The sequence below is a fragment of the Pomacea canaliculata genome, linkage group LG4 (assembly GCF_003073045.1).
Source record: "Pomacea canaliculata isolate SZHN2017 linkage group LG4, ASM307304v1, whole genome shotgun sequence".
NCBI lineage: Eukaryota > Metazoa > Mollusca > Gastropoda > Architaenioglossa > Ampullariidae > Pomacea > Pomacea canaliculata.
Window position 1 is genome coordinate 32,625,382 of NC_037593.1, and position 20,583 is coordinate 32,645,964.

Below are 20,583 nucleotides of genomic sequence, written 5' to 3' on the forward strand. Positions count from 1 at the left end.
TTATCAGCTCTTTTTATGATTAACACTCCGTCTGCAAAACTGCGGCTTTCTTGTGCATGTGGTTTAGGGAACAGCTCTGCATCAGACCACCATAACGATCGTTGGTTTTCAATCCACGTTTCATTTTCTTTGACGATGATTTGACGATGCAATATTACTGGCTATGATGAACCGTGGACTCTGCGAGAAGGAACTGACCAGCCAGACTGTAATACAGCTAAGGACCCTTTTGAAAGAAAGAGGTCTGCCCACTAAAGGACGGAAGTCTGTGCTGGTATGTTCTTTAGGTTCAGAATGAAATGAATGTAATAATGTGATTTTTTATTTTTTTGCGGCGTGGGTGTGTCAGTGCTCATAATTATGCTCTTCATTAGGCAGGGATGTCTTTCCTTGCGTCGAAAGCTTATTGAAGGGCTTATTAGCTGACGTTAGACAGAAAAACGTATTGTAAAAAGGAATGAGTGTTGGGACGTAGCGAATCAGAACAAAATTGCAAGTCAGTTTTATCACATCACTTTATGCTGTGTACAAAAGTGTTCATTATTATTTTATACAAAATGATAGTACTATACTAGAATAATCTGGTTATGATAGGACGTCAAGAAATAATGAAAGTTGGATCAGGGCACTTATGTGATGTAGCACTGGGACATATTAATAGGCATCAAATACGTCTTACAGATCATCGTGTAAAGAATAATGCTCTCTCTCTGTATACCCCTCTCACACACAAGGTCAAGAAAACGGCAGTGATCAGATGTGCTATTATATCAACCAGAAAAAGATATAGTTTGAATTTTAGTGTACTCTGGCACTGGGAGTATTTGAATTGTAGCGCAATGTTACATTTTGTCCTGACTTGTACACTGCTGTTAATAGAGTGGAACCTCAACTAACGACTGCAATCCGTTCTGGAAAGTTGGCCAGTACCCGAAATGTCCGGTATCCGAATTAATTTACCCCTTAAGAAGTAAAAGAAATAGAGTTAATTGGTTCTCAGCCCGTGTTGACTCTCTAATATATGATAATAAATACTCATGCCTCCTTCATACTTTGAAATCAGTTCCTTTTTTCAATTCAATTGTTGGGCGCCTCCTTTTCATTACCTTGCTACTATTGCTCTTAATCTTCTTTGGAGCCATGATTGAGGGCTATATTATTAAAATAAAGCACAAAAATCACTAAATAAGAAGGATGCACACAGATTGAGATAACGAGCGACTGATCGTAGCGGTGTCTCCAGCACGAATGATGCTTGGTCTGAGATGCTGGTAGGTCATGTGTGGGTGACCTGGCTGTTCAGTACCCAAGTTTTGTTCGGTATCAGATGCAAATTTTTGGTTGTTATCCGAAATATTCGCTAGCCGAGGTTCCACAGTATGCTGACATAATTACCATTTTTATTCATGTGTTACACAAAGCTTTATGTATTGTCACTGTTTGATAATTAAAATGGTTGGCTGTGAGGTTTTTATACAGTCAGGGATGTCCGTAGAGCTGGCTAAGTAATCTGGAATTTAGTACGTTTTGTGCAAAATTGAAACAGGAATGAAGCATCATTGTTTAATTTGGCTCTTTACATAGGAAAAAAGGAAAGGATTGAAACTTATTGCAAGAAGGCTGTGTGAAAATTTTAGTTATAGTCAGATGATCATTTTAACTACTTAAAAGCATAAATATGAAGCTTGATGGTCAAAGCAAGAAGTTATGACCTGTTGCAATTCATTTAATTTGCTGTTTCTCGATTACAGTGTTAATGTTGACAACTTTATCTGATGAATAAAAACTGTTGCCAACAAGTTACTTAATGACATGCTAACCAAGATAATAAGTCTGGAAAGTTTCTTACAGCTCTGAAACACTGGTGATAAAAATTACTCAGGTCATTAGCACTAGATCAGTTTTCTAACTTTCATAAAACTGGAAAGGTAACATTTGCTAACTAGCTCTGAAGATCAAGGAATATCTCTCTGCCCTTGCTTCCTGTGTGGTTTGAGCAAGCATTCCTGTGTTGATTTTTTGTGTGCATTTGATCTGGTGTGTTGGCATGAATATGATTGCAATCACAATTTCTTTGCAGTTGAAGTTTTGAAGATCTCGTTGCAAATTAACATTTGTCAACTGCTTTCTTTTGCATTTTCCATTAATCTTGCTTATAAACTGTGTTGTCTTTGGAAAACATTTGTGCATGTTTGCTGTTGATTGTTATGATGTGTGTGAAAAATATTGGTTTAGAAAATGTTGGTTCTTTTTCTCTTTGCACAGACTGTTTTAAAGTAGGCTGGGAAAGCAGGTCAGCAAGAGGTGGGTGTACCAATATTTTTTTTTTCTTTTTGATCTCCATCACTTCCATTTTCACAGTGTGATGTTTTAATAACATTTTTATAAAAGTTTAAAAAGTGGGATATTTTCTGTGCAGCGTAAATAAATAAATTTGATAGGAACTTGATGCTATTAAAAGCACATGAATTTCAATGTTTGTGCACACACGCATACACAATAGCCTGTCCTGAGCTCCATGGTATTTAAAGCATCAGAAGTTTTCAGCTGCTGCATGGTGTGAACCTTTTTAAACATAAGGACTGTCACTTAATTTTAGCAAAAACAGTCCTCTTAAAGGGCAAAAAAATGTGTGTCACTTCCTTGAAACAAAGCTTGGCCTTATGATTGATTGAAATTTGTCTTAGCAGCCTGGAATATTATGGGCATTTAAGTCACTGTAGACCTTTCATTCCCCTTTACCCACACAAACACAGTCTTGCAAATTTAAGTGTTGGTTGCTTTTAACCACCATTATTCATACTAATCATAACATTTACATGTATCGGGCTGCCAGTATTTTTCTGTGACAGCCTTGTTTTCTAAGCCCATTGTTTTGAAAAGCATTTTCATGCTGTTTGTCAAGCCTCTTGCTGAGTTTTTCAATTGATGCAGAAGCAGCATTAGTTGGAAGTATTTTTCTGTACCAAAAGATTGAAAATAGATCTCCATTGCAAGGCATTATTGTGCATATAGTGTGCATACTTAACTGTTTTTATGTGGCGGTGGTAATGTTAGCTAGTTGTTTGCTCATAGTAAAAGCAATACTAATGGCACTTGTTATGTATTTTCAGTTTTGTTTTGATAAAGCCACTTAAATATGCATGTGTTCTTATGAGTTATTAACATCATCACCTGTCCTGAGATATTTTGTTGTACGTCTTACAGCACTGAATTGCCTTTTGACCAGGTCAGTCGCTTGAGAAATTTCAGTAAGAACCATAAGATGGCTACCATGAGGCAGCGTGGCACTTCAGAGTCAAATGGTGTCCACAAGTCACAACACACAGAGGTTGATGATTTCAGTAAGGTGAAGAAGATTGTGGAAATGGAGCGCCAAGAGCGTGAACAACTTGTCCTATGGAGGCAGCCTTTGTCCACTTTGCATTATTTCTCCCTGGAAGCTGTATTTCTGGCTCAAGCACTATGCATAAGGTTCTATTCGATTTTTTGTTGTTGTTTTTGGTTGCTCATTAAGTTCGTGGCATGGTGTGATGCTTTTTTAAATTATTGATGATGATGATGATGATGTCAATTTGTAATGCGCAGGTATTCATTCAGAAGAATGCTCATTGCGCAGAAAAAAACAAAAGAAGAAAACAATTAAGTGAACAAATATATAAAACACCAGGAAAGTAAAAAAAATATATATATATACAGGGCTTCTGCTAAGGTTAAATTCTTTGGGGTCCCAGGGACCCCTTCTTCAGATTTTTAAGGGGTCCCTGTTTTTCGCCCAAATTTGAAGGGGACCCCATTGACGAAAGTTGAAGGGGTCCTCCGAACTTTTAATGCGTACTGTACGCAATTTTTTGCGTAAGCAGAAGCCCTGATATATATAGATATAAGTGTTTCTTGGTAGTTTAAGACTGGTTTGAAAGAAACAGATGGGTTTTCAGTCTTTTGCGAAACGTGGTTGGTGAGGTGATGGTGGAGAGTGACGATGGCAATTGTCAAATTATTCAAAGTTCTTAGGAAAATGCACACCTGTAAAACAAAAATTGTATTTATTAGAGTGAAAATATAGCTCATATTTACAGATACATATGTGACCCTCCACGACAAAATGAGTCTTAAGTCGTGCAGAACATTTTTGTGCTGGAGGCCCTGAAAGGTGATAGGGGTAAATTTTGTGAGTTTTGACTTTTCTTTAAAAATGGTTTCCTTGGTTATTAAACTATCAGGAAAATACACTGCTATGTTAAAATGAAAGTTAGAAATTGACTTAAAATATATTTTAATCGAGGTAACCTACAGAGATCCATACCGATATCAGACGAAATTCAAACACTGTTTCAATAATGTTTCCCAGTCATAACCCCATTGTGTAATACCTTGGCAAAAAGCCCGGAGTCTGTATGTTCAATTTCTTCAAAGAACGATTCAAACATTAACCCATCAAAAGATTTGTCTGCAAAAGTTTAGGAGTAAAGAAACCTGGTCGGCCATCTCAAGGCTAATCTCTGAACCCACTTTTCTCAAAATGGCCGCCACCATAACTGTCACAGCTCAAATGTTTATAACTCAATTTTAGGACTAAAAGAACAACTTTTGTATCAGAAGAAAGTTTAAAACCTGTACTTTTGAAAATTATGCAATTTGGCAAATCTCCTATTTGCGACTTAAGACTTATTTCGTTGTGGAGGGTCACATATTTTTATTCCTTTCATCCTCAGGGGGTCTTATGAACATCAGTTCGTGCCATGAAAGAAAACAAAATTCTTATAAAACCAACATCAGTATCCTCACACACATTGTCACACAAAAAACATTCTTCATCCCCTTTTTAGTAATAGTCACCAAGTTCTGTTGTCTTCTTCACCATTATTACGGTGGCCTGGTGGAGCAAATGTTAGCTCCTGTCACCAAAAAACAGTGAGGGTTAGCCGCCCTGGGTTCAGCTGTCATCTTGGGTACATTATTCTTTCACTGTTTGGGGCATCTGTTTACAGGGCTGGTTGCCTTTCCGTGAAATAGCCTTACCTGTTGGTCCAGTGTGAAACACCAGTCCCATCCCCTTACCATCATCAACTTTTTCATCCCTTCTTTCAAATCTGACCATTCTGACCTTAATATTTATATTGGGGTAAAATCTGTTGATTTGTAATTTTTGTTGGTTTTGTTTTTTTTTGTAATGCACTACTACTAATAATAATGAAAATTTATAGAAGGCTCAATGCACTTTACAAAAGAAATGCAAAAACACACAAAAAGACTCAACTTCCCACAACACAACAAAAATTCAAATTGGCAAATCAATATGTTAATATTAACACAACTGATACAGACTGAAACATGTCCACAAACAATTGTACAGAGATGTATCAACAGACATTATGAACACAAGATAGAAAACCCCATTTAAAATCAGGTTAAAAAAGTTTCACAGCATAATAAGAACACATACAATATATCATGCAAACATGTTTATAGAATGACTAATGGGATGATAAAACAAATGAAACCAGTAGTGGCTCCCAGTTTTCTCAATCCATTTGAAAAATTGCAAACGACCAAATAGACAGGAATTATTGTTTTTCCTGCTCAAATATGTATATTTTATTAAATTTTTTAGTTGCCAGTCTGTTATTGAACAACACTACTTTACACCATTTACTGTTCATCCCCCCCCCCCACCCGCTATTAAGTTTATTTACTGAACTGGTTAAGCCTTCAATCCTGGCTGGTCAAGTCAGTGAGGCTGGTTGTGGTTTGTCATTTTGATGTTATTTTTCAGGTTATGGAGGAGAAAAAAGACAGTTGCCCTCTCTTTGGTCGTGATGAGCATTGCATATCTTATCTATAATCTTGAGGGACAACATCAGACTGTGAGTCCATGGAACAATGATATGAACACTATTATCTATATCATAGATATCAATGTATCAGATGATTCCCATTCCCACACCACCTTTTTTTTTAACATCTTGATTTTACACGGTGCATATAGCAGTCCAGCTGCCATTGTATTGAGACAATTGTGGATTGCAGGTTTAGATCTCTATTTCTCGCATGCATAATGTTTTCTGGCAGGTCATCTGTTTACAAACCTGAACTAGGTCACCATGATATAAACCTTGCTTGGCATAAAATACCCATAACCAATTAATCATATAGGCTGCCAAATCTTTTTTTCGCATCCTCAGGTGATCTCTGCCATTCAGAAGAAACTGCTATGGTATGGGTACTGGGTTGGTTTGGGAATTCTTTCATCAGTTGGACTGGGAACTGGTCTCCATACATTCCTTTTGTACTTGGTGAGTTTCCTAAAGATAATATAATTTCCAGCATTTTAGAGTTGTTTTTTTTAAATCATGAAAGATCAATAACCAGGCAATCTTATTGGCTATTAAATACAACTCTGACTGAGAAGTGAAGCCTATTGTCAGAAAATGAAATATGGCTGCTGGCACTTTGCATAGATTTACTGAAAATGTACAGTTGTTAACTGTAGCAGTTACGGAAATAGGCTAAGCATGTTTGGCCACAGACTTGAAAAAAAAATTTTTTGAACCAGAATTGTTGAGAAGTATTTATTAGAAATTCTGTATCTCTTCTAGCAAGAATAGAAGTGGGAAAACTCAGTGACCATCACCATATTTCATTACTTAACCATTCTTTTATATAAGAAAATAAAAAGTAGAGACTAGATGGTAAGCCTAACAAGATGTTCAACTGGCCTGGCTCATAAATTGATGTTTGCACCAGGGTCCTCATATTGCCAGTGTGACATTGGCAGCCTATGAATGCAAGTCTGTGGATTTTCCTGAACCTCCATATCCAAATGAGTAAGTTGGCACACTCCCAGCTGTCCCATTGTCCATAACTTTGATTGTGCTACAGTAGTTTAATCAAGCAAGAAGAAATTTTTTTTTTTTGCTTGTTTGTTTTTTGTTTTGTTTTTTTTTTTCCTATCATGTCACATTGGAGAGTCAAAGAAAGAAAATTTACACTGAAAATTGGTTTTACAGCAGGCTTTACTTAAATTTAAATTTGCAGAGTGTCTTTTTGGCCTTGCTGTTGTTTTGATGAAAATATCTTTCTTATTACTTCCATGTACTTATTTTACAAAGGTCATGATTGGCATTCTAAAGTAACATTATAGAGCCGAGGTAGCTATTAGATTTCATGTTCTCTCCTGAATATATTTTTCACTACTTTATTAATTCATATCAACTCCTAACATCTGCTTGCGCAGATAAATTTTTGTAATAGTTACCACTAATGTATGATGCTGTGCAGTGAGCTATAAAAACAAGATATGAATGTGGCTGCTGACCTTTTACCATTGTTATTTGATAAGATTATCCTCTCTGCGTAGATTTCTTTCATCTTAATTTGTAAATCTGTCCTTTGATTTTTGCATTGCATTTTAAATCTAGTAAAATGTAATGACTTAAACTTATGTGCATTAGCTAATTAAACACAGAAGACCTCAGAAGCAAAAGATATTATGCAAAAATTAGACATCAGAAAGTGACAACTGCTGTCCTAGTGTTCATAGAAAAAAGCAATTCGTATCACTCAAGTCAGAATTCAGCAGTATTAGACTATGTAAATCTGCTCTGTCTACTTAATCATTTAAAAAATACAACCACTTGCTACTGCTTGCATGATTGACATGGGTGCCTAATCCTCTGTTATGTGTGATCATTATGCTATATTTAACCCAGGCTGGTATGTCCAGAGAAGGAGGATGAGCGTGTGTCTATGTGGACGATCATGAGTAAAGTACGCATGGAAGCCATCATGTGGGTGAGTTGTATTTGCTAGACAATAACAGCATGGTGATGTTCATTACTTATTAGTTCCTTTGTGTGTATACATATATATAAGATGGTTTGAAACTTTGAGAGCATAGAGCAACCAATGGTGGGATTGATAGTGAGTCCCCTACAGATTCAGTACTTGTCATTGCTGATGGTGTCCTGTACTTTAACCTTTACAGAGAGAGAAATGAGAGAAAGCAGAAGTGGAGGTTGTACGAAAAGGGGCCTCATTCCATTTGTTTAGGCAGGATTTTGAATGAAATATTGCATTTACATTGGGACGGAGGGATGTGAAAATTTTATATGCTTTATAAGTCAGCATGCAATGTGGATTTTGTAACCTTAACTGTGTGCAGTTGAGTAAACATGAGCTGTATACATCATAGTGAGCATGTGCTGTGTACATTGTAGTAAATGTAGAAATTAATTGCATTGCTTGTTTCACATGCAGAATTTCATTTCTGTATTCTGTTCTCAAAATGTGTACGTGTTAGCGAATGTAAACATAGCTGTTGTAGGCCATGGAAAGACATGGTTACCATTGGGAAACTGTAAATTTCTGTGCACTCCCTTCATCTGTAGTGTTTACTTTCAGTGCAGACATCTTGTCATTGCAGGGCGCAGGCACGGCCATTGGGGAGCTGCCACCATACTTCATGGCCCGGGCAGCTCGCCTGTCTGGTGCTGGGCTTGAAGACGATGACTTTGAGGAAATTGAAGAGCTGATACATGAGAAAAAAGAACACCCTGAAGAGCTGGTAGGTCTGATACCTGATAATCTTGGCCAGAAGTCCTATAACAATATTAGGTGGAGTTTCTTTCTTTCCTAGCCATGAAATTGATATTTCTCCATTTTTCTGTCAGCAACAGTTTTTTAAATTTGTTCTTGCTTTTTTCTTTCATAACCTGTAAATTTTTTTAATGAAATGATAAAAGAAATTTGACTAGCAAATGATTTAATGTGCAGGGTATAATGGAGAAAGCCAAACTGTACGTTCACAATATGGTGCAAAAGGTTGGCTTCTTTGGCATTTTGGCCTGTGCTTCTGTAAGTAGTACTATTTACTGTTTCATTTAAATGCTTTTATTCTCATATCTCTTACCTCTTCTTTTTTTCTGTGATCCTATTCCAAGGCATTTTTCACATTTTCTTCTTTCTTACATGCATTTCGCACATACTAATTGTCTTCGAGCCACAAAGTCTACTGTCAGTTCGGATAGTAATATCAGTATTTAATACCAATTTTTGTTTTACACCTCCACTGCACCATCTCTGTGTTAGTATTGATTGGCATAGTTTTGTTTAACAGATACCAAATCCTCTCTTTGACTTGGCTGGCATCACCTGTGGTCATTTCCTGATCCCTTTCTGGACCTTTTTTGGGGCAACGCTTATTGGAAAGGCCATCATAAAAATGCATATACAGGTTTGTAAGTCTTAAATACCACTGTTTTCCTTCCTAAGGTGTGTGTAATTATTTTAAATCAAATTTTATTTTCTGTCCAGAGAATTCCAAGACAAATTTTTCTTTTGCCCACAAGCCCAACCACATATACAAACATAATATGACCACAACAAAATATGAGCATAGCAAGCATATCAAACATAGTTTGAGTGTAACACAATATAACTGTCAGACATGCCCATACATTAAACACACACGCATACTTACACATTCTCTCACATACATGTGAACCTACAAAGGAGGATGCCAGGTAGTATGGCAACCCTACAAGTCCTTGGGCCTCTCATTTAGGATGGTGGTGGCTGTTGGTACGAAGGACCTCTGGTAGGCTGCTTTTTGCGCATGTGGCACTTTGGAGCGCCTGCCTGAGGGCAGCAGCTGAAACTTGGGATGGAGAAGGTGTGATTGGTTTGACTGCATGAAGATACAAGTCAGAAAGTGGCAGCTGTGGTGTACCAATAATTTTACTTGCCTTGTGGATGACTGGCCAGCTTTGGCGAGGAGGTGACCATACTAGGCGGCGATGTTAAATGTCAGGGTGCTCTCAACTAGAGACCTGTTAACAGTCTCTAGCATCCTAGAGCTGACGAAGCTGCAGAGTTTCCTCAGAAGGTACAGATTTTGTTGGGCCTTTTTATACACTTGGTTCACGTGATTGCTAAAGGAGAGCCTTCCGTCTATCACTGTACCAAGGTACTTAAAACTGGCAGCCCTCTGTCCCGGCTGTCCTTTGATTTGGATTGGTGGGAAGAGAGGGATACCATCTCTTGCATCATGTGCTTTCCTCCATTTTCTCAACATTCAGCTCCAGGAAGCTGCAACCGAACCAGTTCCCCCACTCAGGCCAGGTACTGTGATAAGGACAGCTCGTCTTTGGGGCAGACCGCCAGGGCCATGTCATCTGAGTGCGTAACAAGTTTGAGAATAGCCATAAGCGGGGACAATGCGAGAGTCAAGGGAAAGCTGGAAAAGTCTGGTATTGATGTTACCTCATCTGTTAGCCATGTTTCTGTAAGACAGAATAGGTCACAATGTCAGTAGTCCCCATTAAATTTAATCAGTGCAGAGAGTTCATCCTGTTTATTTTGAAGGGAGCGCACATTGGACCCTGATGGCTGGTAATGGATGTTGACACCTCCTCTTCAATCTGTTTCTTATCCCTCCTCTAGATTCTCTTAGTTTCTTTTTTTTCTTTCCCTTCTCTTTGTCGGAATGTCACATAAATTTGCATCAGGGGCCTGTGTGGCCTTCTGCCGCAACAATAGTAGAAAGTCACGAGTGCAAACCAGCATGGCTATGTTGCCATTTTGACCGGTCGCACTTTGAGAAGAGAAAAAGTCTCCCGCACAGGGGCACTCACACACAGAAATACAATGCTCCACACCGTCAGATGCATTGCAGTATCACTTATGTCCATCTGTGCACAAACTGGTAGAAGCAAAATTCCCGTAGGAATCAAGACAGAAAACATGAAGGACAAAAGTAAGCTGGGGTCAGGCCACAGAGTAGCACCCCCATCTTTGGCATGATTGTTATGTGGGGAAAAAAAGACTTCTTGACTTTATGCTAATTTTTTTTTTTTTTTTTTTCTTTACAGAAGCTGTTTGTTATCTTTCTCTTCAGTGTCCATCATGTTGAGAAAGTCATACAGCTTATGGGGTGAGTACAATGGGCCTTAAATTTTTTTACAAACCCAATGGTAAAGACATATCTTGTCACATTTATCTATGGATAAAGACATATCTATAACATTATCTAATGATGAAGATATATCTGTAACATTTTTTAATGTTTATAGCAAGATGGTTCATTTTCACTGTCATTGACTGGAAAGGAGACAAAGCTTAGATCGTATAATTTTCTAAATGACAAGAGGCCAAGGATTCTGCATCTTTATGTGATGGAAGTTCTTCCCTGTTCAGTCATAATCAAACAAACCAGTAGCAAATTCACTGGGGATAGGAAGAAACCTTGTGAAAAATTGTTTTTTTGTTTATTTTTTGAAGTGCTCTGCCAGGGGTGGGGAAATCCCTTCAAACACCCTTTCGTGATTGGCTGGAGAAACAGAGGCTCAAACTGCATCACAAGCCAGGTGGTGGAGGAACTGACTCGGTAAGTCATCCCCTACCGCCAACTCTCCATGTGAAAACATCAGTTGATTTTATTATTGTAGTCATCCATGTGATTTTGGCATTCACAGAGGCATATAGATGGCTGGTCATTGGTCATCCATGTGATGCTGGACTTCACAGATTGGGGGTAAAACATAAACATAAGGCCCATCCAACACTTTACCACAATGATTTACTGAAAAAAAAGAGGATGTTGTATGCAAGGGAAAGGGTAGGAGAGATTTTATGTATGTGGGTGTATATTTTACATGTGTGCATGTCTTTGTTGGTTGAGGGAGAGGAAGTCCACATCTGCATGTTCACAAGAGTAATGCTCTATGCTGGTTGACCTGATAATTTGCTGTATATACCAGAGGGAAGCCTTGCTTTTCTGTCTTGCAGGATGGCAACCTACTGTCCTTCATCTTTGAGAAGGTGGTGCTGGTGATGGTGTTCTACTTCATTCTGTCCATTATTAACTCCATGGCACAGTCCTATCACAAACGCCGGTGTCGTATTCAGCATGCCTTGGAGAAAGCAGAGGTTATCAATGTCACTAAAGTCATCAAAAGCAGCAAAGATTAGATGGCAGCACAGTGCGCATGCTTGGCGTTCTCCATTCATAAGCATTTGATAAGCTTATGCATGGATGTGTGTTATGATCCTGTGTGAGATTTTGGTTTGAAAAAAAACTTATTTGACAACTAGTACTCATTCTTGTGCTGGACTTGCCTGCCCCATACCTGCTCACATGAAAATTTCCTTTAAAAATTGTGCCGTAAATCGAAGAAACTCAAGATGTTTACCTGTAAAACGGGAAATTGAACCCAAGGTGTAATTGAAATGTATAATTATTTGCTTACTTTGACATTGGTTTGGAAAAATGACTTAGCTGGTATAAAACAAGAGAAAAGGAGAAAAGACATGCCAACAGGACTACTTCACAGGCATTGGCTTACAATAATACTGAAAATGGCATGAAACAAGTACTGTGGGTGATGTGTGAACAGGAGCGCTGTGCAAGAAATGGACATGCCAACAGCAGCAGCCTGTGAATTTTGCAGGCATGAAACGATATGTTCTCAGGAATGCCAGACTACTGTGCAGTAGTTCACACGAAAAGTTTATTCAGGATAATTTTTCTCTTAAAACATCTATGGTCCAAATTCAAAAATGGAAACCTGGTTCAGACCATGTCTGATTTATATTTAATGATTATATTTGCAAGAACAATAAGGATCTTTTTCTTACAGGTACGCATCATTTATCCCTGACCCCGGGTTCATAATGAAAATCCCTGCAGATTCTTGAACTGTTTTCTGTGAAGATCATATGTTAATTATGTTGTGTCACCCTTTATCCAGAGAAAAAGACAATGGCTTGGTATATTTGAGGACGTATCTACAGTACAAACTACGAGGGAGGAACGAGAGCTTTAATATGCTTTACATCTCTTATTTCATTGTTGTTTTCTCTCCCCAGTGTTGTTTTGTTAGTACTGTCCATCTACAATCTATATGACAACAGTGTGCAACATGTGTGCTGGTGCGGTTGGTGTGGTTGCTATGTGCTCATGTTAGTGCTGTCCATCTACAATCCATTTGACAGCAGTGTGCAGTGTGTATGCAGGAGAGGTTGATCTGGTTGCTGTGTGCTTTTGACAAGAAGTCCAGTCTGCTTTGCACCTCCTGTGCATGTGTTTTGCTGCTCACATTTGTGACAAGCATTAACAGGCAAGAAAAGCACTGGTCCACATACTTGTAGCCAAAAAAAGAAAAGTAAAAAGTGCAAAAGGAAGAGTACTTGTATCTGGGCTTTTATTTTTCTTTTGGTCTCCTTTGACAAGATGGAAGATTTATTGTAAGTACGGGTATCTCGGGCAGTCGCCTGCAGATGACCTCTTCCATTCCCATAAAAACAATTTGAATTTCCCAGTCACAGCTATTGATGATTTTGTAATTGAACAATATATTTTAGATTAATTGCTAATCCAGGCTTAGACCTTTTTTTTTTTAAATATAGAAGTGCAACAAAATAGGGATGGACCAAACTAATTTCTACAATCTTTTAGTCGTTAGCTTGTGTTGTGTTGATGGGCTTTCTGCTAGGACTACTCATCAAGAATTATTACCCAGGGAATCAGTGAGAGATACTGCCAACGCTGTCATGGCAACTGAGAGACAAGCATAATCTATTATCACAATTCCCTTTGCTTAGACATACAAAACCAGACTAATGATGAAAGAGATGGAAAAAAGTGTGTATGTGAGTTCTTAAAATTGTTCCAATTTTTCTGGACTGGAGTGAAATTGTCTGAGATCCATATTATGAACATTAATGTATCAAGTTGTATAGCTGCTGTGTTGAAGATACATTGCGTTTCTTTAAGCATATGTGGGTTAACGCATAATTGCATCTCCATGAGTTTGTTTCATGTGTCAGGCCCAAGAATCTGTAGTTTGCATTTTTAAGATATTGAGCATGCATTAATTTTAATTGCTTTAGGATGTTTTTGTTTGTTAAGGAAGGATAGAATAATAGGTGTTGGGAGGAGTCAGGTCTCTTACATGCGAATTGAGGTGAAATTGTAGGTGGGATGTTTTTAGAAGATGGTGGGTTATTTCAAGTTAATGATTGTACAGCTTGCTGCATACATGCGTTCTAAACTGTTGAAAGAACGTTGTTGATAAACATGCCTCTAGTGAAGTGGATTGGTGGAGAATTTTTGTATACTTCGGAATTTACAGTAATCTGTGTTTGTCATTGTTTGAAGCAGAATAAATTAAGTATTAGCAACAGTTTTCCTAGTATAAGCTTTATGACGACATTCATTTCATTTGTGCAGTGTTTATTATGCAGCTCTTTATATTTCTATTATTTAACCAGGTGCTTTTTGTTGTGCTTTGTTTTAATCAGATTTTGATATCCTTTTGCATCATACAGACATTTGAAGGATTTAGAACTGTGGATTGCATTTTTGTCAGCAATAAATTTAATGGGATACATTTCCCCAGTCCACTTTATGAGAGCCATAGCAGCCTCAGACTTTGTTCCTCTTCCTCCAAGATCTCTTTCAGTCACCTGTGCTGATCTTGTAGAAGCATCGGAGATGGAGTGATTTTGGTTACACTGGCAAAGGTAGTCTATGTTTCCGTAGTTAGCCTATGAACTAGCTATGACAGTGTGGTTTTAAGGCCAGTGTTGTTTGTCACATATGCAGGTTAAAAAGAACCTGTCATTCTGTACAGATCAATGGTTTGCAGAAAGAAGTCAAATGTGTCCTTTATGCATTAACAGAATCAGTGTATCCTGCCTGTGCACAAAGCAGGATTTTTTTTCTCGTGCTTCTTTTGTAAACAGTCACTTGTGTTGTAAGTTGTTGAGTTCTGATAAGTCTGCCAATGTTTCATCCAACTCCTCCCATAATTTTTTTAATTACATTTTTATTATTTTGTATGGAGAATATGATACAAGATCTCTGTTTAATCTGTGTATGCAAGTGTGCATGCGTATGTGTGTGCATGCATCAGCACACTTTGTAGTTGTGTGTATGAGGGACTTCATATTTTTTAAATTTTTAACTATGAATTTTAGGTGTTGTCTATCAAGTTTAATTTATTCAAGAAAGCAAACCACATTGTTTGAAGTGTTTGATTTTAAAGACTGGTGCTCCCAAAAGTGCAGGCCTCAGTGTTCATGTGGATGCATGTATGTGCACATACATGCACTAAACGATAATTTTGTGGGGTCCTGTACAAAATACATACTGAGCTATCTCAGATTGTTTTATTTAGTACTTTATTGCCAGTATTTCATCAAGTTTGGTTTATCATCCCATAGATTTTGCTTCATTATCTTTATTATGCATTGTAGATGAGCATAACCGTTGCATCCTTTGCTGTAGACATCAGCTTCCTATGCATCCAGTCATTGCCAGATACTATTGATAGTATCAGCATATCATGGCAAATTTAAGTTTTTTGATGGGGAAGGGATGCATGCTTAAACCGTGAAAACAAACTAGGGCAAAGGCAATGCTAGTGTAAGCAAACCATAAACAGTGTGTAAATGATTGGTCTAATTTTGTTCTCTTTTCCAGGGTATATAGTGTTCTTAGGAGCTTCTTCACTGAACTTGAGATTTTCTGCCAAATATTCCTCGTCATTCATATTCTGGAGAAATATGTAGTACATAATCAGAGCAGACAGGATATTGTTTTTTTTTCACTGCCTTTTTTTTTAAAGCCTTGGAAGTTTTTGTTTGAAGCAAGTGACTTTAGTAGCCTGTGTGAGAATACAGACATGCTATTTGCATTGCAATAATACTTTTATTTTGTTACAATTGATATTTCTTTGAAAGCTGTTCCCATGTGTGCTTTGTGATAAACTATTTTAATTGGTATTAATGTTTAGTTTTGCTCAGATTTTCTTGCTTAATGCATTGGTCTGTATATGGTATGGTGTATAGATCATCTTTGGAATGTACATTAATGACTTGTTTGTTCCAGTTTCCCTACCTCCCTGCACTCCCATAGTCCCCTCACATACATTCCTGTGTTTGTTACTTGACCACATAGTCTAAAGGGTGATGGGGTTCTTTCTTTTTACCCCCTAAGATTTCTTTAAATCATATTATCTCTGAAGTGGCACCAGTGTGCAGTTTGGAAGAGCATATTTGTGCTGTGCAGTTTGAATTGTTCAGGTTGTGCTGTTTACTTTGTCCTCCAACAAACAACTTGGATCTCTTTCCTCATCTTTTTGGGCTGGCAGTTCCAATTTTGTTTGAATGAGCTGTTTTGGATGCAGCATAGACATGGCAAGCTTGCCTTATTAGGGAAATGTTTCTTGTTGTCTTTAGGCTTGCTGTCAGAAATTGTTCATTTTGACATGCTTCTACGGAGCCTTTTGGCATTAGGGAGGAGGGATGGATGAGTCAGAATATGATGAAGACCTGTTGCATCAAGAGAAATCTTTCAGATTCACCCATACCAGCATCTTTGGGGTATCGGTGCGATTTCCCACCAAAGTCCTGCATCCAATAAGACCAGCAGCAGAATCTGGTCAGCTCTTAAACTGTGAGTGACATGCCTGCTGCATTGCTGGACAACAGAATCATGTCAGCTTCATGATCTCAGCCCTATTTTCCATCTCATCTTTCAGCTGTTGCATTCAATTGAAAGTGGTGTATGACATTTTTTTTGTGGAGCATGGAATTTTTTTTACCTACTAGTCATTGCCAAGATGCTGTTACAATAAGAAATCAAAATGCAGCATGAGTATGTAACAACAGATTATTGGTCATTGTGTATTTGAAGTCTGCTTAAAGAAATGACCATTTGAATATTTTGGGTGGATCTTGGGGCTTCAGATAAGCAGCTTTCATGGCTTTCCATCCATAGTCCTCCAGCAAGCAATCTGTAACTTTCTGTAGTGACATTGATCATAAATAAAAATAAAATAATGCAGGCCATTCTTATGTATCATTACTTGGATACATCACAAAGTTTGAGCATTTCCTCTTATAGCATGCTTTTCAAAAGGTATGACCAGACTATGAATATCCTTGAGGAAAGTAGATTACTAAGGTCAGTCCCAACTTTGGATAGCGGTCCGGTGGTGCAACGGTTAGCGCCTGTCACCAATACAGTGAAGGTTGGCTGCCCAGAGTTCATTTCTCGTCTCAGGCACGCTGTTCTTTCTCTGCACGTGGCATCTGTTTACAGGGCTGGCTGCCTTGCCGTAATATAGCCTTAGTTGCTAGCACGGTGTAAAACACCAATCCCCCCCGCCACCCCAACTTTGGATGGTGCATTCATTCTTATGGGACCTGGATGGCTGCCAAGCATAGTTTCTTATTTAGCAAATGTCTTTAAAAGTTGAGTATTATTGCAGAATTGCATGCTTTAAGTCATTTAAAAATTGTGCTGTTACTCACTTTCATGTTCCATTAACCCTTTGAGGACCAAGGGACATATTTGTCCCATACTTTTAATTTTAAGTGAACTCCAAATGTGATTGAAACAATATAGAGCAGCCAGATTTGTATGAAACCATTTAGTATGTCACTGACTTCATATAAATAAGGGTGGTTTTGATATGTATGCATTAGTGTCATTGTCAGATTGAGAGGAATTTTCTATTTGAAGACCACCCTCAAAAGTTAAATTTGATTGGTTTTTTTTTTTTTTTTAAACAAAGCAAACTGCCAGTGGTTTTCCTTGGGAACGTCACAGATGTACTGTATTATTATTTTTGTTTAGGTTTGTTGTGCTGGTTTTCTAAAATTTTTTGATTTTTTGCTGTGGGACATATACGTAGGGGTATGGGCAATAAGAGAACCAACTTTTATGTTGCGCCTTTATCCTTCATGTTTTAGAAATGCAACGATGACTGAAATGAAAAATCCAATGCCTTTGAGATATTTCAAAAATCCTGTGATTTTTCTGGCTTGATAACTCTTTTTGATGAGCAAAGTACATGTAGCAGAACTGACGCACAAGAAATCCATGCATTGGGAATGAATTTTGTAATGGGATATCATGTGGTTCCATCCTTGAGGGACTAATAGTCCAATGAACCTGATCTCCAGGTGCCATGTGATGCCTCAGAATCACTTTGAAGTAGTTTTAAGTAATACCTTACACTTTGCGAACAATGAAGAAGTGCTTCTGAGAACAGATCCCTTCGGTTCATGCATTTAAAATGTATAAAACCCAAGCAGGGACATCGCCTCCATAGAACAGTTGAACAAAGAACACTTGTCAACTCTTTGACCTGTTTAGTTGTTGAGTGACAAGTAGCTGGATTCTCAAATGTGCCATTTGCTTTGGAGCAGGAAATGTGTCAGATATTTCAGTGTAAAATAGAACCTGCCAAAGATGATTTCCTGGAATATCTGGGGTGGACAGTGAGGTTAGACACCATCCAGAGAAGAATGCAGTGAGATACTAAGCATGATAAATAGAACTATAGTTGGCTGTACTTAGGCATGCACATCTACATTTAGGTATACATCCTCATATGACCAAAGGTGATAAAGATAAAGAAAAAACTAAACATAAAACTTGGGTTAAAGTAAAACAGATTTGTGATTCAATTTGATTTTCATAAATGAAACCTACACTGCTTACATTTGCCATTTCAGTAAACAAACCATTGCATTTGCAGTATATTGACATATTACTTTTTCTTATCCATTATAATTACTGTAACAATTACTGCTCCTATGATTTTCAAATTATCCTTAGGAGGAATTGCTGGACAGGCAAATTTAGATCATTGAACTTTGTATATGTGCAGCATACTGCTGGATCGCAGTGTGAAACAGGTCATTTGTAAATAAAGTTGTCAAATTGAAAAAAAAAACATTTTCTGATGTTCCATAAGAACACTGTTTATTGACCATTCGGATAAAATTATTGATAGCACTCATACCTCCCATTAAGACTTTTCCCTCACCGCCCATCGGGACGTATTTGTCCCACACTGTATCTCAAAAAGTATAAGAAATATCAGTTTCAAATAAACATTTTTGGAATCTACAGGTCATTTTACCCCTAAATATGTCAGAAGAACTAAAATTATATGTGTACAATCCTTGCGGTCCTCAAAGGGTTAAACCAATTGACAGATTTTTTTTTTTAAATCAAGTCTCAAGGTTTATACTGGTTCATTACAGTTTCTTCATCTCTATGTTAGAATTATGAAAAATAATATTCTGAACGAATGTTAACTGTCGATGAATGTTTATAACCATCAGGAAATAAAATGTTCCCTTCATTTTGCAGATCATGAATCTGTTTTTTTAAATTGGAGCGCTTTTTATCAGATGAATGTATTCAATGGGAATTCTTTTTGATATTTTAAATTTTACAGAAAGAAGGCTTTAATCATAGTTACAGTAAAAACAAACACATTCCTGTGTATGTGAAGACAAGAACAAACCACAACTACCGACAGCATAAGACCAGAAACTCTAGAATACAAAACAGTGAATGGATCCCGGTACTGCAAAGCTGTCTCAATGCACATAGCCAAATGCCTGGCAGCTTATCAAGAATTTCCATAGTGCTGATGTTAGCTGTGTATTTGATGGTTTATGTTTACTTCCTCCTTAAAGTTCTTTCTTTTTTTTATGGCAGAAATCTGATTCTCATTTTCAAAATAATCCAGCACATAAAAAACAGCAAAATTGTTTTTTAGTGTCACATCAAAATGTAATTTTTGTAAAAATAATTGGAGCCAAGTATTTGACGCAAAAGTTTGTGCAGAAATGGTCTTGCAAGATTTTCTCTGCAGGATGCTCATGATGACTGGGGTGCATTTAGTTTGAGATGATTTTTAGAATGTGAACAGTTAAAAAGTGTGAATGTTGTGTAGAATTCAATTTGTAAGGGCTATATTTGTTTTGCAGTTCATTGATCTTCCTGCCATACTGATATGCACTTTTTTGTTTTTCTGATTACTATTCCAACTATAGCCTCAACTTCACTGTCATCTACTCAAAACTTGGTTTCGGTGAGAGGCAAAGACTGTCAAAAACAGAATGGGCAATGCTGGGGTAATTTTTTTGGGGAAAAATGTGACCTATTAAGTTCAGCGACATGGAGTTGGTGACAACTGTTTCCACAGTTCATTTATATATTATTGCTTACAACAGTGATGACTTTCTGCTGTCACCAGCTAACACATTAGTTTGACTAAAATAGTGATGCAAATGCTCCCACACTCTGTGGTGCAGGAATCTCAGTGTGAAGGGAGAAAGTCGACTTTCTTCGTAAAAACAGCTATAAAAGACTTGCTTGAACAAACAAGTCGGTGTATTGATTTTCAAAAGGTTTTTGTCTTTTTTCTGCTGTAAGGTCTATTAAGAACATAAAATATATCTAATGTGATAAAAATGGGTCAACAGACGTCAATTACAATGTAAAAAATACTTACATAACAGATTCCTCTGCCAATTAGTTGGATGTACGTGAGCAGCACAAGAAACAAATAGTCGCTTGAGTGAAGTGGTGTGGAGGGAATAAGAGATGGTGGGAAATGGAGTCCATCAGTTACTGGAAGTACTGTATTTGTGCAAGAAGTATGGTCTGCCTTGGATGCTTCAAAGATGATCATTGTAACAGGGGCAAGGCATTCCAGATACTGCTTCCATGGAAGCAAAAAGCGATGTTTAAATTTATTGAGTCCCTTCTTC

At 37.5% G+C, this 20,583-nt stretch overlaps 1 protein-coding gene across 3 annotated transcripts; it reads left to right on the top strand.

Moving 5' to 3' along the window:
* Positions 1–69: 69 nt before the first annotated feature.
* Positions 70–19,170, top strand: LOC112561767 (vacuole membrane protein 1-like). 3 transcript variants are annotated; one of them, XM_025234459.1, is made up of 13 exons: positions 137–274; positions 2,266–2,304; positions 3,208–3,474; positions 5,777–5,867; positions 6,186–6,296; positions 6,748–6,827; positions 7,713–7,794; positions 8,426–8,566; positions 8,776–8,856; positions 9,119–9,235; positions 10,872–10,933; positions 11,281–11,386; positions 11,788–19,170. In XM_025234459.1, the coding sequence occupies exons 3-13, from the start codon at positions 3,266–3,268 to the stop codon at positions 11,968–11,970; spliced, it is 1,263 nt and encodes a 420-aa protein (XP_025090244.1). In that variant the 5' UTR covers positions 137–274; positions 2,266–2,304; positions 3,208–3,265; the 3' UTR covers positions 11,971–19,170. The 3 variants fall into 3 exon arrangements, with proteins under 3 accessions (XP_025090242.1, XP_025090244.1, XP_025090243.1); XM_025234458.1 differs by having other exon boundaries at positions 3,230–3,474; XM_025234457.1 differs by lacking the exon at positions 2,266–2,304 and having other exon boundaries at positions 70–274; positions 3,230–3,474.
* The last annotated feature ends 1,413 nt before the right edge of the window (positions 19,171–20,583 follow it).